General features: G+C 39.2%; 1 protein-coding gene across 1 annotated transcript; it reads right to left on the minus strand.

Moving 5' to 3' along the window:
- Positions 1 to 13,871: 13,871 nt before the first annotated feature.
- On the minus strand, positions 13,872 to 15,128 carry MELLADRAFT_89288 (uncharacterized protein; the record flags this gene model as incomplete). Its single annotated transcript, XM_007404551.1, has 3 exons — positions 13,872 to 14,288; positions 14,390 to 14,895; positions 14,987 to 15,128. The coding sequence occupies 3 exons, from the start codon at positions 15,126 to 15,128 to the stop codon at positions 13,872 to 13,874; spliced, it is 1,065 nt and encodes a 354-aa protein (XP_007404613.1).
- Positions 15,129 to 16,643: the final 1,515 nt, after the last annotated feature.

The raw sequence follows: 16,643 nt of genomic DNA on the forward strand, positions 1-16,643 counted from the left end.
ATTTCGATTTTTGAATCCAGGGGTGGAAGATGGTAGTGAGGGCTGTGGGTGTAGTAGGGTTAGAAAGAAGTTACAATCTAAATAAGATAAACAAGGAAAGGACTAACCTGAATCGGGCGAAATCGATAAATCGATTTCGATTTTGAAGTCAGGGTGATGAAGAAGGTGAAGAGAGTGGGGGATGGTGACGAGTGGGCTGGACTGAGTGCGAAAAGCCTCGATCCGTTTCGGAAACGATTGTTTCCGATTGGAACCGCCGGAATCGAATAAAGCATCTTCTATCGAACAAACAAAGGAAGAATCATTCAATCAGTAATTAGAATAGGTGAGAAGATGATCATGAGAAAGGCAAACCATACTTACATAGGTTTGATTAGGTCTGGAGTTGTTGGAACTATAAGGAGCTGGATCGATTGTGTGCGAGGGGTTTTTGTATTGAATCATCTCGGATCGAGTTATCGTATCAAGAGTGTGTTTTTTTTGTAGAGTTCTTTTCTTTTTTTTGACCATTATCGAGTTGGATTCCTAGTTAGAAAGGAGAAACCAAAAAAAAAAAAAAAAGATAGAAGTTTTTTTTATTGTTTAGTTCATTGCCTCCGTAGTGTAGCGCGATTAAAGGAAAGGTCTTTAGGAAAAAAAGACTTACCCTTTTATTTTGACTGTAAGGGTGTTAAAGACCCTTATCGGTGATTTTTTTTGAGAACCCTTATAGTGGGAATTCCAAAAGTTGGATTTTTATTTTATTTTTTTATTTTACTTAGCTAACTTAGGGGTTTTGTCCTAAGTTCCTAGGGGGTTTTTCTGCAGCTACAACTGTGAATTGCAGGGTTTTAGAGGGGATTAGGTGTGTAGGGTACCATTAGATTCAGTAGAAGTTGGAGAATAAGGTTTTGGGGGAATTTTCAAGGTTTCTATTATTTTTTTACTTGCTGCGGGAAAGTTTTTTGGAGAACTGCATTGGGGAACGTAGTAAAAAACAGCTTGTTTACATCTGTTTTTGAACCGTAGGACCTTTCCGTGGATTCTTAAAGCTGAACTAAAGCTTGTAGATTGGATAATCAAGGTTGGAAAGTTTATTCTTGGTGGTAGAAAGATTGACGAGGAGTGTCTCATTGTAAAATTTGAGGGCAGCTTAGCGGCGTTTTGGTTACGGCTCTTGGCGGTTTATCCGACTTGGGTTGTTTCTTCCCCTCGAGGCTCTGCCTACGCTCCACAGCGTAGGAGTTCTACATCTGGTGACTCCACTGGGGCATTTCTTTTGGACAACTTTCACATCAAGCAGGAGCTCAATAGTTCAAGTAGTCTACACTGGCTCAAAAATCTCATTTTCGATCATCATCAAATTTCTCAAAACTCACTCTCAACTCTCTCAATACAACCAATCAACTCCATCAAAAATTCTCACTTGGATTCTCATCTTTCATCTTTCATTCTCTTTGATTCTTTACTTTTAGCAAGATGGATTCAGGCCTACCGTTAGGAGAAAACGCGGCTAGCGCATCGGATGGGGAGGAGGGTCTTGGTGTGCCACCAACCGGGCATTACAAGAGGACCCCTAAGGTGCCAGCGGCAGAAGGAGCACCGGCAGCGGCACCACCGGTGGATGATCTCTTTGGCGAGTATAGGGGAGCTGGCGAGGAGTCACCTTCGGACGGTGAAGGAAAGGAGATGTGGGGAAAGCAGTTCCAGGAGAATCAGGCCATGATGAGACAAATGGAACAGATGATGGCGGAGCAGTGGCAGAAGAGAGTCAAGGAGGAAGTGGACCAAGCAAGGAAGGAAGAGCGGGAGAAGATGAAGAAGAGGGTAGGAAAGAAGGAGGGTAAAAAGAAAAGACGGGAGACAAGCGATGAGGAAAGTAGTGAGAGCAGTAGTCAGAGCAGCTCGGAGGAGAGTTTGGTGGAGAGTAGTGAAGATGAAGGAAGGAGCAGGCGGAGGAGCAGGAGGAAGAAGTCAAAGAAGAGTGTGAAGATTGCTCCTCAAGACCCTAATTTGAGGTTTAGTAGGGAAAAGGATGTCAAGAAATTCCTTAGGGATTTTGAAATTGCGGCCAAGGTGGATAGGGCTACGGGGAAGGATATGGTGATGCAGGTTTGTGCATTTGTGAATGGGGAGGATTTGCAGGAGGAAATCAAGGAGTTGGATGGATGGGGAGACGGTGTAGAACTCCTACGCTGTGGAGCGTAGGCAGAGCCTCGAGGGGAAGAAACAACCCAAGTCGGATAAACCACCAAGAGCCGTAACCAAAACGCCGCTAAGCTGCCCTCAAATTTTACAATGAGACACTCCTCGTCAATCTTTCTACCACCAAGAATAAACTTTCCAACCTTGATTATCCAATCTACAAGCTTTAGTTCAGCTTTAAGAATCCACGGAAAGGTCCTACGGTTCAAAAACAGATGTAAACAAGCTGTTTTTTACTACGTTCCCCAATGCAGTTCTCCAAAAAACTTTCCCGCAGCAAGTAAAAAAATAATAGAAACCTTGAAAATTCCCCAAAACCTTATTCTCCAACTTCTACTGTTCCCGAAACTACCCTACACACCTTAACACCTTCAAAACCCAGTGAATTACACCTGTAACTGCCCCAACTGCCTTAATTCCTTAGGACAGAACCCCTAAGATAGCTTAAGTAAAATTAAAAATTAAAAAATAAAATCGAAATTCCCAGTGTAAGGGTTTCAAAATCTTCGATAACACCTCTACTGACCCTTATAATTAAGAAATTGGTGAGTCTTTTTAACTAAAGACCTTTCTTTTAACTCGCTCTACACTAATGATGCAAAGAACTAAGGAACTAACAAGATAGGATTCTATCTTTTCTTTGGTTGCTCCTTTCTAACTAGGAGTTCAACTCGATAACGATCAAGAGCGAGAATACTCTAACAAATGCTCAAAGCTACGATTCCTTCGGACTCGATAAGACTCGATAACGATCAAATCAAAAAAAGAACTTCTAAACAATCACACACACACGATCAGACAAGCCTCTTCTCACACACACAAAGAGAAACCTCCTTTTATACCCAGCACTCGATCCTTCTACAACCTATCTAAACCTAATGTAAGTTCGATTTTTTTGCTTTTATCATTATCATCTTCTAACCTATTCTGATTTCTAATTGAATTGATTTTTCTTTTTAATTGATCATTTCTAGATCTTTCCACTTGTTTCAAGGACTCGGATCAGTCTCAATCAAGAAGATAGTTGTTAATTGAGTTATCGATCCAGTCCTCTCGCCATCAGCTGTTCCTTCTACAAATCAAAAAAAAACTCAATTTTTAAATCTTATTCTTTTGGTAAGTCCTTGATGTGTTTTCTGTTTTATTTATTGATCTCTAATGTTTGTATCAAGGTTTTGATTATCTTCCTTCCCTTTTAGCAGCCTTAATGAAATTCGATTTTTCAAACTAATCATAGGTGAACATAAAAAAAGAATTGAGATCCTGATTAAAGGATGGTGAAGTACTTGAAGGAGATAAAGGATCACTAGATTGTAGGATTAAAACATTTGTATTTAGATTTTTTAGATTTTTGTTTTGATTATTTTTGATTGTTATTGTAATTTATGTAACTTTGTCAACTTTGAATTATTTCAAACAAAGTACATATGATCCATCAAATGTAAAAAATCCAGCACTTTAAGATAAGATAAAAATAAAGTAAAAGAGTTATAAAGTTTTTTGTTTTGTTTTAATGAGAGTTTAAAGATTAATTAATTAAAGGAATATGATTGAGTTTAACAAGTTGAAGATAATCAATTTGATTGATAGGTGGTGACCTTTTAAAAGATACTCGAAATGACTATTCTATTATCCTCAGTTTATTTCTGAATTGCTTGATTGACTTATTTGAATTCTTTCCCAATATCTCTTGTTCTCAGTGCAAATATTTTGATTACCACAATGGAGAATGGGATTGGAAGAAGTTGAAGGCAGGGATGAAGGACCGGTACGCATCCATACGGGAGGCACCAAGGTATACGGTGGAAGATTTGAAGGAGTTGACCCTGCAGTATGAGTGTATGGGAGGTGTGGATAGTAAGGTGGAGTTTGAAGGTTTCCGACACAAGTTCGAGGTGATACTTGGGTATTTGAAGAGGAATGACTACATCGACTCGGAGGATGAAGTCTGCCAGTATTACTACGAGGCGTTTTCAGATGCCAAGCAGCTGAAGATCAAGGAGTTGCTTTGGGACGAGAATCAGTTGCGGGTGACAAAGGATGGAAGGCATAGGTTGCCAGGGTGGAGTCTACTGAAGAAGGCGGTAGAGAAAGTCATGGGAGCGGAGGTGGACTTGGTCTTTGAGGAAATGAGAGGCAAGAAGGAGGTGAAATTGAAGAAGGATGAAGAATTGAAGGACAAAGTGGTGCAGAAGGATATGGAAAGAAGGGGAATGAAGATGGAGGGGTTGAGTAAGAAGGCGGACGGACATAAGACCGAGGATCCGGCGGTGGCGGAGTTAGTGAAGCAGTTTGCTGCATGGAGTGGTTGGGGTGCAGGCAAGCCCAATCCTGGCAACCCAGTGGGGGGAAGGGTTAATCAATTTAACCCGGCCAACAATCCTGCTCCTGCATTTCAGAACAGGGGGCCCCCACAAGGAGGGATAAATACCAACACTTATTTTGGTGCCGGACTGCAAGGCAATAATGCTGGTCCTGGAGGGTATGGAGGAGCTAGAGGAAGAGGAGGATTTGGGGGTAATAATTTTGGAAGAGGAGGTTATGCAGAGAATAGGCCTCAGTGGAATGGGCAAGGACACAGTGTCATTTTACTAGTCACTGGCAGGCCAGTGAGTTCCATTCACCTCAATTCAATCTCAATTTGATGTCAGTTCAATCTCAAATCAATGTCAGTTCAATATCAAATTGACCTCAAAATCAGTTTGAGTGGGGGATATGCATGGGCTGCATATACCTGCAGATCCGCATTGAGCTAGTTCAGTACTACAGCTTAAAATGAAATTTTATCCTCCAAAATCTTCTGGTGGCTTCTTGTTACTTTCTATGTATGGTGTACTGCATTCTGAAAGTTTTACAAAACAGATTATATTGCAAAGATTGAGTAGTCTGAAGGTCTTACCTTCCTTGCTTGTTTTGATACTTCACAAACAAATGTAATAGCTACTATCAGTCCATTTGATCACAACCCGGGTAATAACTAATCTTTGAATGAAGTTTGGTTCATCTTGTCCTGAAGTGAAAGAACCAAGCCATGCTCTTAATTCCTTTTGAGATAGTTTAATTGGCTCCTGACCTCATCTTAGCTTCTGATTTTAACATTCTGCCACAATTCAATAAAGATACATTTGCAATTTGTTCAAAAATTGAAGGTCTAGATGATGTATTGACTAAATTTCAATATAACTTGATAATTTCTTTGCAAAAATTCTTGTACTGAGGTAGATGTAGGCGCTCAACTTCAGCAGGTAAAGTAAGCATAAGCTTGGGGTACAGAAATTTTTATTAACCTCTGAAGGATGAAAAGCTTTCCATGAAAAATTCCTTCAGTCTTGATTAATTGAGGTCTTCAATTTGATCCTGTTTGATTTGCATCAACATCTTGGCATGAAATCCCAAGCAACCCATTGTGGTAATCAAATCATTAGAGATTTGAATCAACTCACTACTATTTCATGGCACCTTACATCAACATTATAACCAATATTCCCTTTAACCTTTCCTTCAAACATAAATGTTTTTTGTTTCTTGATCATCTTTCACAACTCAATCTTTCATTTTTGTACATCATTTTCCATTTTTCATATTCAAATGCTTTCTGTGTGATTAAATTTCATTTTAGAACATTGGGGTTCAGCGTTAATTATCCAATGAAACAAACATTACAAGAAAGAAAAATTTGAAGTTTCCAATGACAACAACAAGAACAAGATGCAAGGAAATATAAAAAATAGATGAAATTCATTGATTGATTGATTGATTACCTAACCCTACAAAAGAAAATAAACAAAACAAACTAGTAATTGAGTGGGTTGATCTAATTAAAGCTCACTGGAAACATTCAAATCAAAATTCAATTAAGAAAGAACTGGAAACACATTTAACAACATAAAAGACACTACAGTTAGTAAAGAAAGGAATCACAGAAGAGAAGAATCAGATGACTTACCATTGGAACATTTCATTTGAAAAAGATTGAATTTAGACAAGTCATAAGGAACAAGGAAAAGAAGAATGAAACAAAATCAAAAAAGTAGAAAGTAGAAAGATGAATCAATCAATCTAGAAAGCACAAAAGAAATTTAATCAAAATAAAGTGAAGAAAGTAAAAGGAAGAAAGAAGTTGATTAATTTTAGGTAGAAGAATCAAAAGAAGAGAAAAAAATTAAAAGAAATACAAAAATAGAAATGACTTACCTTTAGAAATTGAACTCGATTGGTGAAAATAGGAGGTTGAGGTGAATGATGGAAATAAGCCAAAAGATGAGTGTGGGAACTTGAGTGGTATGTATACACTCCCCCACAAGTCGCGACCTGCAGGGGTGTGTAGATACCACTCTAGTGCTAGATTATACACACCTCCACAAGTCGCGACTTGTGGGGGATGTATATATACCACCCAAGTTCTGGATTTGGGTTTTTGACCAAATTGTATTGTTAAACCAGGTATTTCCTGAAGAAGTCATTAAAGGCAGAGTCTAATCATTTCAGCTCATATGTATGTTGAACCTTCATGATTTAAGACTTAATCTGATCCCTCAACCATACATTCATCATCTCCTTCATAGTTTGAAATTACCATCTTTGCAAAAGCCAAAACTACTAGTTTCCAAAGTAAAAAAATACATCTTTCCCGAAACAAAAGTATATCAAAAACCTATGTACAAATAAGATGAAAAGCCCAACATAGTAAATGATATGAATTGAATGAATTATTGTCCATTCAAGTGAAAAATGTATATATATAACAAACCAATGTATTGATATCACAAACCAAAAAACAACCACTTTATCACCCATCTTGTCCCTTTTCCTATTTTCATTTCTTAATATGATAGTTATATCTATGATTATGAAACCTCCTTCCCCACAAAGAATCCCAACATATCTATATAATCAAGAGCTGTCACCTTCTGCTTTATAGGAGAAGTTTTTGGAAGGGGATTAGAAGGATATTTGGTTGTGGCTCATCTAAAAATCACTCATACCTTCCAAAAATTCTGAGACCTTCATGTGTGGACATGCAACTAAACTTTATTTCAGTTCATTTTGGAAGACTGTGTGTCTGCTCCTCTAGGCCAAAAATTGAGATTGGATTGAGATCGAACTGACATTGTTTTGAGATTGTTTTGAGATTGGATTGAGGTGGACGTACTCACTGGCCTGCCGGTAACTAGTAAAATGACACTGTGGGAGGACAGTTCCAGGGGAACCAGGCTTCTCAAGCTAATGGAGGAGGACCTTACGGACCGGAGAATTATGGACCGGCAAGGGGGGAGTATCAACAGAAGCCTTTTAGAGATGGGCCGTTGTGGTAATCAAAATATTTGCACTGAGAACAAGAGATATTGGGAAAGAATTCAAATAAGTCAATCAAGCAATTCAGAAATAAACTGAGGATAATAGAATAGTCATTTCGAGTATCTTTTAAAAGGTCACCACCTATCAATCAAATTGATTATCTTCAACTTCTCAAACTCAATCATATTCCTTTAATTAATTAATCTTTAAAACTCTCATCAAAACAAAACAAAAAAACTTTATAACTCTTTTAATTGATTTTTATCTTATCTTAAAATGTTGGATTTTTTACTTTTGATGGATCATATGTACTTTGTTTGAGATAATTCAAAGTTACACAAATTACAATAACAATCAAAAAAATAATCAAAACAAAAATCTACAAAATCTAAATACACATGTTTTAATCCTACAATCTAGTGATCCTTCATCTCCTTCAACTACTTCACCATCTTTAATCAAGATCTCTTTTCTTTTTTTATGTTTACCTATGTTTAAGTTGAAAAATCGAAATTAATTTGAAAGATGCTACAATAGAAGGAAGTTAGTCAAAACCTTGATAGACATTTTAAAAGAGATCAATTAATCAAACAGAAAGAACATCTAAAAGGACTTACCAAAAAGAAGGATTACAAAAAATCGATTTTTTTCGATTTTTAGATGAAACAGGGTTGAGGAACAAGGCAATCGATCAATTTATTGTTTGATACGAGTCCGAGATCGATCAAAACGACTCGGACCGACTTAAAAACAAAGAAAGAAGAAAGAAAAACAATTCAATTAGGTTTGATTAGAAACAAGAAGAGGTTAGAAGATGGGGATGATAAAAGCAAAAAATCGAACTTACAATAGGTTTGATTAGGTTTGAAGGGTTGGCTATAAGAGGTGGTGTTTGATTGAGTTTTTTGTGTGTGTCTTACTGTGTGAGAGAAGTTGTGCCCGAGATTGAAGTCCTTGTTTTGTTTTTGTTATCAAGTCGAAGCAATTAGTAGAAAGTTTTCTGTTTCGTTTTCTCATTGTTTTCGAGTTATTTTCTAGAATAGAAAGAAGAAACAAGAGGGAAGTGTAGGAAGTTAGTCATTTGTTCCCATCGTATTGGTAGTGACAGACTCGAGTTAAAAAGAAGGGTCTTTAAAATAAAAGACTTACCTTTTATTGATTATAAGGGTTACTGGAGGTGTTATCGGTGATTTTGGGAACCCTTATATTGGGAATTACCAACTTTGGATTTATTTTTGGACAGCACTATTTGGCGCCCGGTATTCAAGACCCGAAGCCCGGATGTCGGATAGTCGCGTTTTCGCAGCCCGGTTTTCAGTTCAACCGGGCTGCATCTAATTTCAAACCGGGCTGTTCCTGGCTGTTCCGTGTGAACGGGTTAAAGCTTTGTTTGCTTAACCCAGCAGTAAATTCAAAGCCATCAGCATTGTTCACAAGGATTAACAGAGCCTGTGGACCCAATCTGAGACAACTTCATGGGTCAGACGGTCAGGTGGACTTCCCAGGCAACGGGTTACTTGAGCAAATTCAATGCTTGAAGAATCCTTACCTTACTACATATACTCAAACAACTCTTGCGTTGATTTGACATATAGGCTTATCTCTGATTAGGATCTGAATTCAAACATTCAACAATTTCAACTGAGATTTTCAAACCTCGAGTTTCTCTACTATTGTTTGAATGATAAGGACAATAAAGTAATAAAGGTGAATTTGATTAAAAAACAATTTAAATTTGGACATTGAGATTTCTCTTGAGAAGGAGTTTGACCGAAGGAGAGAGTCGAAGCTTGGAACTATGCAACGAGATTGAGATAAATGAACAAGTCAGCTGTGAATGAAGTCGATTGAGTGAAATCATCAAAAAGAGATTACATACTCTTGCTTTCACTTGACTGATTTCATCCGGGGTAAGCAGGATCTGATATTTTGCTTGCTTCATAGACTTGAAAGCAGAGATTGCTTTGAGAGACTGCTTACGATAGAAGTAAAGAACGACTAGAGGTGATGAAGGTGGATTTAAGAAGGGACGGACTATGGTCGGGATTTGAAAGAAAATCAGCAGAGCAGAAGAAAAAAGAAGAAAAACACTTACCATTTGGGGAGTTCAAGTGGTTTGAGGGTTGTCCAGTAGGTGTGGTCTGTCGACTTTGAGATGAAATGCCCAGCAAGAATTTGACATGGAAGAAGAATGCCCGGTTTGACCTCTCAATTTCAGGATCCAGCAGCCCGACTCAGTGATTCAGCAGCCCGGTATGTGATAAAGGGGCTGCTGTGCTTGTGAGAGCCCGGATTGACTGCGGCTGCGGTGTAATTTGGCTGAGCGGGGCACGGGTTGGTACAGAAATGGCGGGTAAAGCCCCGAGAAAAGCGGGCTTCAGGGATTATCCGAGCGGGCGCCAAATAGTGCTGTCCTTATTTTTTTATTTTTCTTTATTCTTACTTAGCTTACCTTAGGGGTTTTGTCCTAAGGTAATAAGGTAGAATTACACTGTTACAGGTGTAATTCACTGGGTTTTGAAGGTATTAAGGTGTGTAGGGTAGTTTCGGGAACTGTAGAAGTTGAAGAACAAGGTTTTAGAGGAAAATCAAGGTTTAATTATTTTTTTTACTTGCTGCGGGAAAGTTTTTTTGAGAACTGCATTGGGGAACGTAGTAAAAAACAGCTTGTTTACATCTGTTTTTGAACCGTAGGACCTTTACGGGGATTCTTAAAGCTGAACTAAAGCTTGTAGATTGGATAATCAAGGTTGGAAGCTTATTTTGGTGGTAGAAAGGTTGGCGAGAAGTGTCTCATTGAAAATTTGAGGGCAGCTTAACGGCGTTTTGGTTACGGCTCTGGGCGGTTTATTCCCCTTGGGTTGTTTCTTCCCCTCGAGGCTCTGCCTACGCTCCACAGCGTAGGAGTTCTACACCGTTGATGTGTTATTATTGTGGTCGGGAAGGACATGGTCACAACAGGTGTTCAGACAAGCAGAGGGACATCAATGATGGTTATGTCACTGAGCAGAATAACACTTATATTCTGTCTAATGGTGCTGTTGTGAAGTGGGATAGTGCTTGACCCATTAGGACGGTGGTGGCAGACCATTCACTTCAGGTCAAACAGGCAAAGCAGGCGGCGGCCAACTCTGCGGCTGCACGGGCAGTGGGAGCTCAACCTCTGGTCCAGGCAGCTCCAGCGCCTCCCGTGGCTCCGGTGGTTCAAGAAAAGGTGGTGGTGACTGGGGTTCTTACCAAGGGAACTGATGGAAATCCTCAACTTCAAGAGTTGAGAGCAAATTGTGGTGTGTTGGAGGAATGGAAGATGCCTTCTATTTCAAGTTCCAGGCTCAAGACCAAGACAGCTATGGCCGGGGCAGGAACCAAGGTGTATGATGTGGAAGTTAAGAGAACACGAGGAAAGGTGGAACCAGTGGGAACAGCAAGGAAGAAGAGGGCAACAGTACAGGAGGAGGAAGGTAGGATGGATGTAGATGAGCTTGAGCAAATTGTTGGAGAGGTTTCAAGTGATGATGAACCACTTGCAAGATTGATAGACAAGGAGGTGGGGAAGCAGAAGGCAACAATTCTAGCTCCCAGGGTTGATAGAAGTGAGATTCTAAAGGGAAGGTTTGAAAGGCCAGTGGAAAGGCATCATGAAGGTGTCATGGATAAGGTAGTGGAGAAAATCATGAGGACTCAGATCCAAGCTGAAGTTGGAGAGTTGTGTGCAATCTCGCCATCACTGGCAGAGCACATCAAGAAGCAAGTCTCAAAGAGGAGGGTGGTGGTGCCTCGTATTCTCCAACCAATGAGAGCTGCGGCGGGAGGATTGGACGAAGAAGAGTCGGTGGAGGATAGTGAAAGTGATGATGAAGATGTGTTGTACTCTTGTCCATTAGGGTACTTGGATATTATGCTTGGTGGAAAGAGGAAAAGGGTGAAGGCATTGGTGGATTCTGGCTCCCAGATCAATATCTTGCCAGAATCAGTGGCTCAGGAGCTTGGACTGGTCTCAATGATACCAGTTAAATCAGGGGTTAGGGGTATTTGAGGACAAAGAACAGAGTTGGTGGGTATTGGGGAAGCAGTAGAGGTTGGAGTAGGGACAAAGGTTCAAGGAACGGCCCACTTCTGGATTGCCAAGGAGGACAAATGTCCAATCTTACTGGGAAGGCCTTTCTTAATGGACTTCAGGGCTGGTTTAGAGTTTGGGAAGGCTATTGGTGAAAGGATGACCTTAAGGGATGAGAGGGGCATCTGGACAAGATATACAATTTGTCAGCCGGAAGATGGATCATGGGAGCGGGAGTTGGACTTTGGCGAGAAGAGGACAACAGTGGTATGGAAGGACAGGGAAGGATTATGTAAAGATATGGTGTTGGAGGAGGATTCCTGGGATGCTCCAAATTATGTGGAGGAGGCTTCTGGAATTGGGGATCATTTGTTGTAGGGGGTGTTGGTGAATCAATGGGCATTCAGCATATATAAAATCCAAGTAACCTTGGATGTCTATCACCAACTAGTAGCAAATATTGGGACTTGGTGTATAAAGAATTCTCAATCTCTGTTTCATTATTTTATTTTGGTTTCTTATCAGATTTTCTCTTTTTCTTTTTCATTTTTCATTTTTCAGTTTCATTTTTTTATTTTTATATAGGTCACATAATTAAACAAAATTAGCAGGGGGCACGGGTTGGGTACAATGTATAACATTGCAAGAAGAATTAGTCAAATTACAATTAAAATCAACAAAATGGATTACTGCTACAAAATTTTTCATTTCTCTCTTCTCTATTTTCTTTATATCTCTTGTTATTCTTGAAATTTTATCTCAAATCAATTTATTGCTTTATCATTTTCATCATCTCTTCTTTTTCTTGGTTTCTTTTGGTAATTGGATATGGCAGCTGAGGACGGTGGACCAAAGGAATGAATGGATGGTGGAAATTAATTACAATAATAACAACTTAAAATCAACATCAAAACAATCAAAACAACAATAAGTAGTAGGGTACGGGGTGGGCACAACAAATCAATTCAAAATCAAACAATACAAATCAAATCAATATATTATTGGAACACTACTTATAAAACTCAAAATTACTCCTGTTTAAGGGGCTTTCTCTTTCTTCTTTTTCTTTTATCTCATTTTCTTCTTTTCTTTTCTTTTTTTTCGGTCATGGTAGGAGGACATATAGGGGATTATTAAAATTTAAAATTCAAACATCAATCAACAACAACAAAAATAATCATCTTTCTTTTTTCTCTTTTTCTCTTTTCTCTTTTTTTTCTTTTCTTCTTGGTGGGATATAGTGGTGGAAATTGGGTCAACTATCAAAGCCGCATGGGCAAATACATGAGGTCAAAATCACAAGTCATTGGGCGAAGCATACTTTACAATCAAGTCATTGGCGTAGCGACAGTTTTTCTTTTATTTTTTCTCTTTTTTTTCTTTCTTTTCTTTTTCTGGTGGATGTGCAGCGGGTATAAGTCATACAACAAAATCACAAGTCATAATGGGCAAAACAATCATAATTACAAATCACAACAACATGTAGTAGGGGGATAGGGGATGGCTACTAAGGTAGATCAAAATTTAAAACAACAACACAATATAAATGGATTACTACTACATACAAACTTTTTTACTTTACTTTTATTGGATACTGAATAGTTACTTGGGCGGCGGAAGGTTATTCTTGGGGCGGCGGAAGCAAATTTGATGTTGAAGGCATTGGGGCGGATGATGGATTCTTGAGATATATTGTTAGGATTACTGGGACAAACTCCAGGTTAAAGTTATTAGAATTGGTATATTGATTACGGTAACAAATTGGAAATTATTTTGTCAGGACTAAGGAATATGGTTACTGAGGTTACGTTAGAGTTTTTTTTTTTTGAGAAATTGGGAATAAGAATATGATCATAAGTGTTAAGGTCGGAAAGCGGAAAATTATGTGGAAGACAATCTAAGTTGGTACTGGACAGCAAAGGAGTAATTATGGGGTGGAAGATATTGGTATAGAAAAATAAAATTAAATATAAAACACAAGGATAAAAATAAAATACATCACAGAAATAAAGTTAAAAATAGAACAAAATAGAAACATAAAAATATAATAACAAAACAACAAATGGGGTAAAAGGGAACGGATTTAAGGACTGGGTCTCAGATTTAAGTTGGGGGAGGTGGCACAAGGTTACTCAAGTTGAGGTTTTTTATTCAAGTTGGGGGAGGTGGCACATGAAGTTTATACAAAAGATTTTTTTGGGTTTTATTACTTTTTCAAGAAGAGCGGGGATGAAGATAACAAATCAAAAAGAGGAAACAGTCTATGTGCAAAGAGAAAGTGATAACAGGAAAACAAATGGTTGAAGAGAAAATATAGGAAGAAGGAAAACAATTATTCAGTCTGGTCATGAGCTCTTTTCTTGCCTTTGTCTCTAGAGTTTCGGTTTCCGCTAGCTATAGAATCATAAAAGTCAGGAGGATGAGAGGAAGGAGCAGGGGTCAAATCAGGATTATCAACAGGAGGAAAGTCATAATGAGCAGGACAAATGTGCTTGGCACCGGACAGGCGATACAACATATCTTGAGCAACAAGGTTTTTCAGTTGGTTGGTAAGGGTTTTCCTAGCAAGACACTCATCAGGATTATAAGATTTCCATATGTTCCAGTGGGTAGTCAATAAAGAAAACATGGCCTCAGTCAAAGCGATGGTCGGGTCTCGGGGATCAACATGATGAGGAGTACCACCAAGTTCATTAAGTTTATCAGCTTCATCAATTGCCCGGGCAAACCATATCTTGGCACTAAGGTCCTTTCCAAAAATTCCGTTGAAATCTTCGATGTGTGTGCGGCCGTTGGGGTTGCGAGAAGGAGGACGGAGTTGAGGTTCAGGAGGAACAGAGGTTGACGTACTGGCGGAGGGTTCGTCAAAGTTGAAGTTTGAGTTGAAGTGAGATGGGATAGCAGGAGGTAAAGGTGGTTGTGGTGGAGTTGGTGATGAAGGGGTTCAGGAGTTGAAACCTTGGGTGGAGCAGGAGTAGGTGCAGGTTTGGGTGGTGGAGCAGCAGTTGGGACTTTGGGCATGAATGCAGGTGATGGTTTGGATTTTGGGTTGGTGTAGAACGCTCGTGGTTGGGTAAGAATAGGTGGTGGTCTGGGTTGAGGTGCTGAGGTGGAAGCCTTGGGTTTGACAGGGACTTGAGGAGGAAGAGGAGCATTACCACCATTATTCCATAATCTGAGATCAGCTTTCCAGAATTCAAGGTCAGCTGGTTTGGGGCGAGAGGGAGCGCAGGTCCAGGCTTTGACTCTCTTCAAACGGGCAGCGGCGGATTCGAACTCAGGTTCTTGGACATAGGTGGTTGAAGGGGGATGAACTTGGATTTCATCACTTAAGTTTTCATAAGTAGTAGGCCACACTAAGAACAAATGGGGTGAGAAGGGTGACATGTCAGTATTGGGGGATTTTTTTGAATAAGCAGGAGGATACAAGTAGAGGAGGGGACTTACCACAAGTCAGTTTGTCCCTGTGACATTGATCGCACCTTCCGTCACTGGTGATGGGGAGTGACTCATGGACCATCCAAGTACAGGACCGACTTTCATTCAGGCATTCTACACAACTTTGAGGGTGGATAGGTGGAGGTCTCATGGTTGGTGGTGAGGTTGATGTGTAGAGGAAATAAACAAAAGAGGAACAAGAGTTTTTTTTAGTTGATGAGTAGTGAAATCGAGAGAAGAACAGGATTTTAAAAAAATTGATGTTGAGTTTTGGGTATAGAGAAAATTTTTGGGATAAGTTGGTTGAAAGTTGAAGTTGTGAAAGGTTATGGATTTTTAAATAGAGTGATATAAAGGTTGAACAGAGAAAGAAAAATGATGAAGGAAATGTTTTAGCTGAGGACAGCTAATTTGTTGGGGGAGGATGTGGAAATAAAAATCACTCGAGTCTTTTTTGGGACCTTTATATATAGGTTTTTTTTACTTTCTTTTTTTTTATCTGGGGTCACTCTCATTCTCAAGCTCAGCTCAAAGCAGTCAAAATTTTGCTTTTGGGGGCTTTTTTCATTGCAACAATCCCAGCAACCAAGGGACAAGGCAAAGGAGAAACAATACTAGGCTGGGCAAAACTAAACAACAACTAGGCAAGAGATCCCATTTCAATTTCGTTTTTGAAGGGCTTATAACCAAAAGAGAATCTAGACTGAACCAAAAGAAGGGTAGTCAGAAGGGGCAGTAGCTACAGAGGAAAGAAAAAAGAAAAAAAAGGAAAAGTCTTACCCAACTTGGTCAGAATCAAAAATCGATTTCGATTTTTGAATCCAAGGGTGGAAGATGGTAGTGAGGGCTGTGGGTGTAGTAGGGTTAGAAAGAAGTTACAATCTAAATAAGATAAACAAGGAAAGGACTAACCTGAATCGGGCGAAATCGATAAATCAATTTTGATTTTGAAGTCAGGGTGATGAAGAAGGTGAAGAGAGTGGGGGATGGTGACGAGTGGGCTGGACTGAGTGCGAAAAGCCTCGATCCGTTTCGGAAACGATTGTTTCCGATTGGAACCGCCGGAATCGAATAAAGCATCTTCTATCGAACAAACAAAGGAAGAATCATTCAATCAGTAATTAGAATAGGTGAGAAGATGATCATGAGAAAGGCAAACCATACTTACATAGGTTTGATTAGGTCTGGAGTTGTTGGAACTATAAGGAGCTGGATCGATTGTGTGCGAGGGGTTTTTGTATTGAATCATCTCGGATCGAGTTATCGTATCAAGAGTGTGTTTTTTTTGTAGAGTTCTTTTCTTTTTTTTGACCATTATCGAGTTGGATTCCTAGTTAGAAAGGAGAAACCAAAAAAAAAAAAGAAGATAGAAGTTTTTTTTATTGTTTAGTTCATTGCCTCCGTAGTGTAGCGCGATTAAAGGAAAGGTCTTTAGGAAAAAAAGACTTACCCTTTTATTTTGACTGTAAGGGTGTTAAAGACCCTTATCGGTGATTTTTTTTGAGAACCCTTAGAGCATCTCCAATCGTTGGCGTCAAATTTGGCTTTAGCGTGGGTAAACTTAGAGATCTTTAGTCAGGGTCAACTAAACTAAAGCCAGTTCCCACAGTCGTTGTCTGTAAGGATGGAGTTAATCCTAGTTAATCCAAATATACAGACTGTGTCC

This window comes from Melampsora larici-populina (genome assembly GCF_000204055.1).
Source record: "Melampsora larici-populina 98AG31 unplaced genomic scaffold MELLAscaffold_2, whole genome shotgun sequence".
NCBI classification, from domain to species: Eukaryota; Fungi; Basidiomycota; class Pucciniomycetes; order Pucciniales; family Melampsoraceae; genus Melampsora; species Melampsora laricis-populina.